Raw genomic sequence first — 7822 nt, 5'->3', positions numbered from 1 at the left:
AAATTAGATCAAAAGTTTGATTAGAGATTTAAAGGTATTTAACTTAAAGGAAATAAAATTTTATACTAATTATTTAAGTGAATTAACTATCGGCAGATTTAAGATGAAATGTTGTCGTATCTATAGAAAAACAGGCGCATTACAATGAGTTTATTGGACATAACAGCGATAATAATCGATGTAAATCCTGTTTGCACTTGTAGAACGACGCGCACACCTTGGCGCCTACATCGTTGCAGCTTCTGCAGCAGTTGCAGGCGACGACGAGTGCTGCGACCCCGGTCGCCGCGAACGCGGGAGCGGCGAATGCGCTGTCGAACGTACAACATCAGTTACTGCTGCAACAACACCTTGGCCTTGGCGCGGCAACACCTGCGCACGCAGCACCCCCCGCTGTGCCCAGTCCAGCAGAGATCAACCCCGCGAATCTGCAAAGTCTAGCCACCCTCGCGTCCCTGAGTAACACAGCTGGTGAGTATGGTCAGTGTCGATTGTTATTCTTTTATTTTCGCCTATTTGCGCTTATTTAGTTTCCACTTTTCGCCGAGGAGAGATTTTAATAAAATTAATAGATATCCAATCTCTTGAAATAAGAGTAAATCTTTTCGCTAATGTTAATGTTAGCATAAAATGCATATCGCACCAGCACTATTCTAATGATCGTAGAAGAATCTTTGTTGGATTTTATGCCAAGACATATTAATGTATATACAACGCATGAATATATTAAAATCGCTAACTCGCACCCAGCCGTTAGTGCACTTACAATTATATCTTATGGATTGCGTCAGTTCTTTCACATTTCTAATATTGTAACTGCGGCATATGCAATCTTTAAGCGTATCTCTTTTAAATGTGCAGGTTTAACTTTGTCGCGTCACCTTTTGACCTGACTTTATACTGATGTCCTAGTACTTATAGAAGATCTATTTTTGCGAACAAGTTAAAAACCTTGCGCGCGGGTAAATTTAAATATATAATTCCTCTTGGGAGATGATCCGTTTCTGCTCGAAAATATGTCAATTGCCCACCATCATTTCAATGTAAAATATCATAGAATATGATCGATCCGCTTTGCCTAGCAAAATGAGATTTTATCCGTTTCTTTGCTAAAATTACTCGTCCGCGCAGTCTCATATCGGTGTCAGAATAAATTATATTATTTCGCGCTTACGTTCTCCAACTTCCACCGCGTACGATCGCGTCCCATGGGTCGTATCTTTTCGAAAGTTATAACGAAACGTCCTGCGCCGGCTTACCGAGGCAATAATAAAATTCTACATTTAATGGGATCGGGAAGAATGCCAGGACGATGATGTATACGTACCTCTGTACTAGGCTGTCATTATCTTTACTCTGACACACATATTTACCATTATTGCTGCGGAACGTATGCTTTTTCGATGACGTTCCAGTGTCAAGCAATGAGTTCACATATACAAGAATCAAACGTGTAGAATGATGTAGCCTACTTTCAATACGCGATGAAGAGAGAAAGAGAGAGTACAAATATAAGTACTTGAATATAAAATACATCAAAATGCATAAAAAAAACAGTAATTAAAATACTAGTATTCTTAATATCATCAAAAATACCATTGGAAAGGAAAGAAAATGTTTCAGAAAGATGTATTGCTAAATGATTTCAGATTAGACTAAATTTGATTTAAGCTTTTTTTTGCCAACCGTTAAATGGTGCGTTATATTCATCATCATGGTACATAAATCTAGAGCACTGGGGCTTTCTACAATAAATTCTGACGCATTATGTTGCAGCGAACGCGGGCGTGTCGCCAATGAGTATGCAGAACCTTGTCACTCTGGCAGCTATGACCGGTGGAAACGGCAATCTCCAGGTGTCGCCAAACAGTGAGTAGAGAATATTTTGCGAGACGCATAATCAGAGAACACATTATGTACGTTAATGTGCAGCTGTAGGTTCCGTGCGGAACTGTCCGGTGCTTCGAATTATATGCATAACTTCGGACCACGTTATATTGTCCTCCTACCAATTGTACAAAACACCTGTATGCTTATGCGTCACGTATGTTACTCGCTGTAGACGGTAAATCCGCTTGAGTGTAGTCCGAGTTTAATGATTGCATGCGTTGTTAAAGTTACAGGCGAATGGGTGAACCGTCCACGCTTTTGTAGGTACATGCACGGTAAAGCGGCCGAAGTCGCGATTGGAATGACAGTAATAATGCGACAGCATGTTCAAATGTATCTTCGCAAACTGTATTAATAGCCTGTAATTGTAATGACAATACGATGAGAACAAGGTGTTCCAGAATACACCATACAATACATAGAAACCGGGAGAAAAAAATATTCTACGAACGGGCAATTTTAGTTTTGCACGTTGCAGTATTTATATATTTTTAAAAAAACGGGAAATTTTGAAACAATAATATCTATTAAAAGGAAATTAGCTAAACTAATTAAATGATTTGACAACTAATATTTCAATCACTGACAATGAATTTTCACGCATTCTACTAAACAAATTTGGTGATTAAACCTAAATTAAGAAATAATGATCAATCGTGAAATATGATCATTAAATGACAAGATAACATATTGAATAAAACGACAATTTTAATTATATGTATATATCTTTATCGTATTGTGTACACTAAACCGTGTAAATATACAAAGTCTGTGGGTAAGATGTACGTTTTCACAGTTAATTGAGTAATTATTATCTCTCATTCGTATCAACAAGACTAACACACTTTTATTAATTTGCATGTACACGATATAATGCTTCTTCTATGATTTATGTAAAGTCAATAGAGAAATAAGTCAAGTATGCAGATTGCTTCACTGTGATTTTCATGTAAGAAGAGTCGTTGGAGTGTTATTTGCACAGAAACGAGTTTTTTATACAGTTGTAATGAACAGTCTAGTCGACATCGAGTAGAAATAGTAAATCCTAATATTGCAAAATAAGAGATTAGAAGTGTGCTTGCATTTATAATAATTTATATTATGCTCAACTGTATAGTTGAAAAAATGAATTATATACATTTAAATTATTAACATAAACCAGCGATTAATTTTTGGAAGGTATTGCAAGTGCTTTTATACTAAATTATAATAAATAACTAAAAAATATATTTAATGAAAAATTATTTAAAATTTTTATTGTGCTTTTGACTTGTGAATGTCGATTTTATTAATTTATTGCAACTATTCCAGTTTATTATACAAAATTGGTTTCACAGAATAATTATTACTTTATCTAATAAAATGTTCAAATAATAATTTGCTTACATTTTATATTAAAATGTGATAGCAAAAGACAAGTATTTTTTGCAGACGTTATTTTTTTTTGCCAACTCGCCTCGCAAATTTGATTCACCTGTATTAATTTCATACAAGCGAAATCGTTGACTTTGCAAATTGTTTAGTGGCCATTAAAAATACAATATCGGTGGCATTGCCGGGAAAATTTCGTCAAAGCTTTGTTTCACGTGATTATGTACCATGTACATATTATCGACTCTGCTTTCGCTAATATCGCGAACGTGTTTTGTGTTTCAGCATTAAGCGGCCTGGCGAATTCGACAGCAGGTATGTCGCTATGTACGTGTCGTATTGCCTGGTACAGTATTAACAATTACTAAATTAATTTCGATCATGCAAAAGGGGCCCTAATCCTGTTGATAGTCTGATTTCCCCATTTCGCTTATTTAATAGTGTACGTGCACGTGTGCGCGTGTGCACGTGCTTACACTCTCCCTCCCTTTCCCTCGAATTTCCTCATATTCTCTGTTTCTATCACTCTTCATGGTGGACATAAATTCATCTTGTATGACTACACCGTAATTCATAGATTATTTCGAGTTAATACCAAAATACCAAAGCAAGTATTTCAGTTAACAGTCGTTTTAATTACGATGCAAAGAATTAAAATGTTGTATAAAAATTTTTCAGCTATATAATTAAAAATCGAATTTACTTAACTATTTTTTTTTAATAACGTGACGATCGAGTTTTATCTGCCAAGAAAACTAATGATTTCTTTCTCTAGAGCTTATCATAAAATGTTAAATTATGTTTTTCATTTTGTATAAAAATTTATTAAACAAAATTCTATTAAACGTACACAATATAAAAAGAATTAGAATATGTAGTGATATTGCACAGAAATTTACATAAGAGCATATGGCATAGTTTCCCGCAGAAATTATATTTGCTGACAGTTTGTGAGGTTTGCCTTTATGCTATTATGTAAATTTGTATTAAGCTGCAAGTAGAAGTATTCTATTATCTTTATAACGCGCTGAATACGTCGTAACGAATTGCAATCGTATATTTAACGTTTTTTTCTTTCTTTTATGTGAATGTACATCACAATTTTAACGCTGCGTATTTTTTTTCGTGCATAGCTGCTCTTCTGGGAAAAACAGGAAATACAGGTGAGATACTCATAGGAAGAGAAATTGTTTGGCTGATTCGCATTCTTTATCGTGTATCACAACATACATCTTTCTTTCGAATTCCCTTCTTGTCATTTTCCCTTTCTATTACATTTGTATATTTTTTATTATTGTCGTCTGTATATTGTAATGCAACATTGATAATTATTGTTGCCTGTAGATTTCATTACTCATATGGGTCCCCCCTGCTTCGACCAACGCTGTATTTTAAGTTTTGTATATATCATATAGTGCTCTTTTATCAGTTATAAAAACCCCCCAAAATTTAAAGACTATGTGAGGTGTCCCATGCCCGTTTATTTTATGTTAAGGCATTAAAATAGATTTAAGTACTTGATAATTATAGATTTTTACGACTAAAATGTTTGCGAATGAAAAAAAAGGACATTATAATCTCATTTCTCGACCAAGTGAATTTTTAATTTTAATTTAAATATATGTCACAAAAATATTTCATGAGAAATATTGAAAAGACGGAAAAGGATGAAAAAATAGCATTCAATTAAAATCACCGAGGAAAATATTCTACTGCATGTCACGTCATTGAATTTTATAAGCTGAAAGGTCGTGATGATATCGTGATGATATCTATGTTACCCTGTACATATCTATTGTAGTCACGAATATGAATAGTCAAGCCAATTAGTAACTGATTGGTGCTACGCATTAAATTGTTGTAAAAATTTTCGCAGATATTGAATTAATGCATTAATTGGCGAGCTCTCGCTGGTGCTTTTAGGAACACACAGATTTTTATTCTCCATCAATCGTTAATTGTAGATTTAACAATATGTATATGATCTAAATCAGTGTGTGTATATTTGAGATGTATTGGGAGTATACGATTCTTGCACAAACGCTTATCGCAATTAATGGGTGCACGATTTTCCGTAATAAGAATGTATCGGCAACATTATCTGTGCATAATGAAAAAGAAGAGCAGGACTGTTTCGTAAAACGCTTATTAACCCGGGTATTGGCGCGTAAATTTTTTTACCGTATAAATGATCGTGCATGAAGACGTATTATACTTAAAAATATTTTTAAATCGTTATCATTAATATTTCATTGTATGGAGAATTTCTACCTCCATACGAGATCTCCATAGGAGAAATGACGTTGCTCTTGTGTGTGCTGTAAAATTTAAACTGTTAAAATATTAATTAAACTCTTGTCAAGCGAAATATTTTAATACATGTGTCATATTGAAACGCAATTTTATTCATTCATTCATATTGCAGATTTATTTATAAATCTTTTTGTGTATTTTCGGTTTTTAAATAATTTTAAAGACGTCTTAAGGGTATTTTTACGTCGCTATTTAAACATTTTAATTAAGATTTACTAATAATTTCGATATGAGATGGTTATCATAAAATTCATTATTATATTAATTTTAATATTAATAAAATGTAATTAAGAATTTAAATTTTTAACTGTAAATCCAGACTTTTATAAAATAATGAATATAATCTATGTAGAAAGATTGATAAAGAGTACATATCAAATTTTTTAAATAAAGGATCTTGCTCCTCTTTTAAGTAGATTTCCTTGTATAAAAATATGAATTAGCAATATTTGATAGAATTAATGTATTGTATTGCACAAAAACGTTGCTTTTTGCCTCTAATAACAAACAGAGCGACTGACGTTCTTGCGATGTCGCGGCACGTGAGGCATGCTCACAGAAACGATTAGGCTTGGGTATTGAATTTTATGCTTGAGAATCTGTAAAAGTTAACAAATAATGTTCGTCTTCAAGGGTCAACCGGGGGCAGTCTTAGTCCTGTAACATCTCTCACGCTCAATTCCTTGACGGGGACGCCGTTAAACGGACTTCAGGACTCGCTGAGCAACGCCTATTCCAGCTTACAGCAGTATGCAGGTAATTATTTGGCTCGTCGAGCCACTTTCGATGTACACAGAAAATCGTTAAGCGCAGTCCACACTGCCTTTCTGCATTCGCGTGAATACGCAAAAGGTTACTTTCTAATAAGTAAACTGTGCGCATTAAAGCTCTCATTGGAAAGACGACGGTGACCGTGGAAAAGAAAGAATTGCATAGTGAGTAATAATGAGTAGATTGCCTGAATCTATATTTCTGTGGATTGTCCCACGTTTTAAGCGTTCATATGGTTGACTTTTGAATTAATACATTTCTTTGCACGCTACGGAATTGTCATATAACATACAAGATTCATTCTTAAATAAAAATTGGCAGCTTTTCCTTGCCTTTGATATTGCTCTGGGCACATTTGATATCGCACATTTAGCGCCCCAGCTCGAATTATATAATTTTATATCTTCCCTGCGGAACATTGTATAAAATCAAATGCAAATACGAGGGATTTTTAAATTGTGCCAATTAATTTGCGATTAAAGCAAATTAGCTACCGGAATATGGAAGTGAACCAAATGAATGTTTGAAAGAAAAACAGCCGATAGGTTCGCATGTGCCTATTGGAACATCCATGTATCCCAGCGCACAAGATATACTCATGAAAATTGAACAAGTGGAAATGCGTGCGTTGTAGTGCCACGGTTGCAAATATTGGAGAGCTTATAAAGTTGCATTATATTTTCTCTTCTAGTACCGTATATATTATAGTACCGCATATATTCGGGTATATCATTGAATATTTAATTATTTCTCATTCTACTTATCGTATAATACGCTTAAATGCTTATATTATTTAGAGTGGATTCAAGCGATTCAGATAGATTTAATCAGTCAAGCCTGTCTGGTGTGTCTCTGTACGCTGGGACGCGCCAAGCCATTGCATAGAGTTGTACTGATAACCGGAACTGTCCATTGTGATGTAAATCAAGCTGGAGAAATAATTGGTGTACAATTATAACTGGAGATAATAAATAACTGGAGAAATAATTGGTGTGCAATTATAAGATCGGATGACGAAATTTATAAAAAAATATGTTACGTTGACGTTTTTAACATGAGATTTACGTCACTTGGAGGAATATATGACTGATATTGTATCCTCGCGATAACGTAGCGTGAGTGTCATCAATAACACGTTCGGATTTCAGGGTTCCCCGCGTTCACGGCAGCCGCGGCCGCTGCGGCGGCGGCAGCGCAGAAGACTAAGTTCGCCAGCACGGACAAGCAGATCGAGGGTCCCGAAGGTTGCAACCTCTTCATTTACCACCTGCCGCAGGAATTCGGCGACACAGACCTCATCTCTACCTTTTTGCCCTTCGGCAACGTCATATCCGCCAAAGTTTTCATAGATAAGCACACGCACATGAGTAAATGCTTTGGTAAGTTTAAATTTACGTAAACGGATGGGATGAGACACCAGTGTTTAGACACACAAATAAATTTTGCGAGCAGCACGGACGAATGGAATGCATGCGTT

General features: G+C 35.0%; 1 protein-coding gene across 1 annotated transcript in view; it reads left to right on the top strand.

The window, feature by feature from the left end:
* The window catches only part of LOC105567265 (CUGBP Elav-like family member 2), a 326569-nt gene that overhangs the window by 306791 nt on the left and 11956 nt on the right, over positions 1-7822 (top strand). Inside the window, exons 7-13 of the mRNA XM_012021985.1 lie at positions 204-480; positions 1777-1869; positions 3547-3588; positions 4395-4424; positions 6208-6330; positions 6462-6509; positions 7494-7724. Of these exons, the coding sequence (XP_011877375.1) occupies positions 204-480; positions 1777-1869; positions 3547-3588; positions 4395-4424; positions 6208-6330; positions 6462-6509; positions 7494-7724 (844 nt within the window). The remainder of the gene's footprint in view (positions 1-203; positions 481-1776; positions 1870-3546; positions 3589-4394; positions 4425-6207; positions 6331-6461; positions 6510-7493; positions 7725-7822) is intronic.

The sequence above is a fragment of the Vollenhovia emeryi genome, unplaced genomic scaffold (genome assembly GCF_000949405.1).
Source record: "Vollenhovia emeryi isolate VEMERY1.0 unplaced genomic scaffold, V.emery_V1.0 DF939139.1, whole genome shotgun sequence".
NCBI classification, from domain to species: domain Eukaryota; kingdom Metazoa; phylum Arthropoda; class Insecta; order Hymenoptera; family Formicidae; genus Vollenhovia; species Vollenhovia emeryi.
Note: the sequence above shows the minus strand (reverse complement) of the source record. Positions and strands in the feature narration are given on the sequence as shown.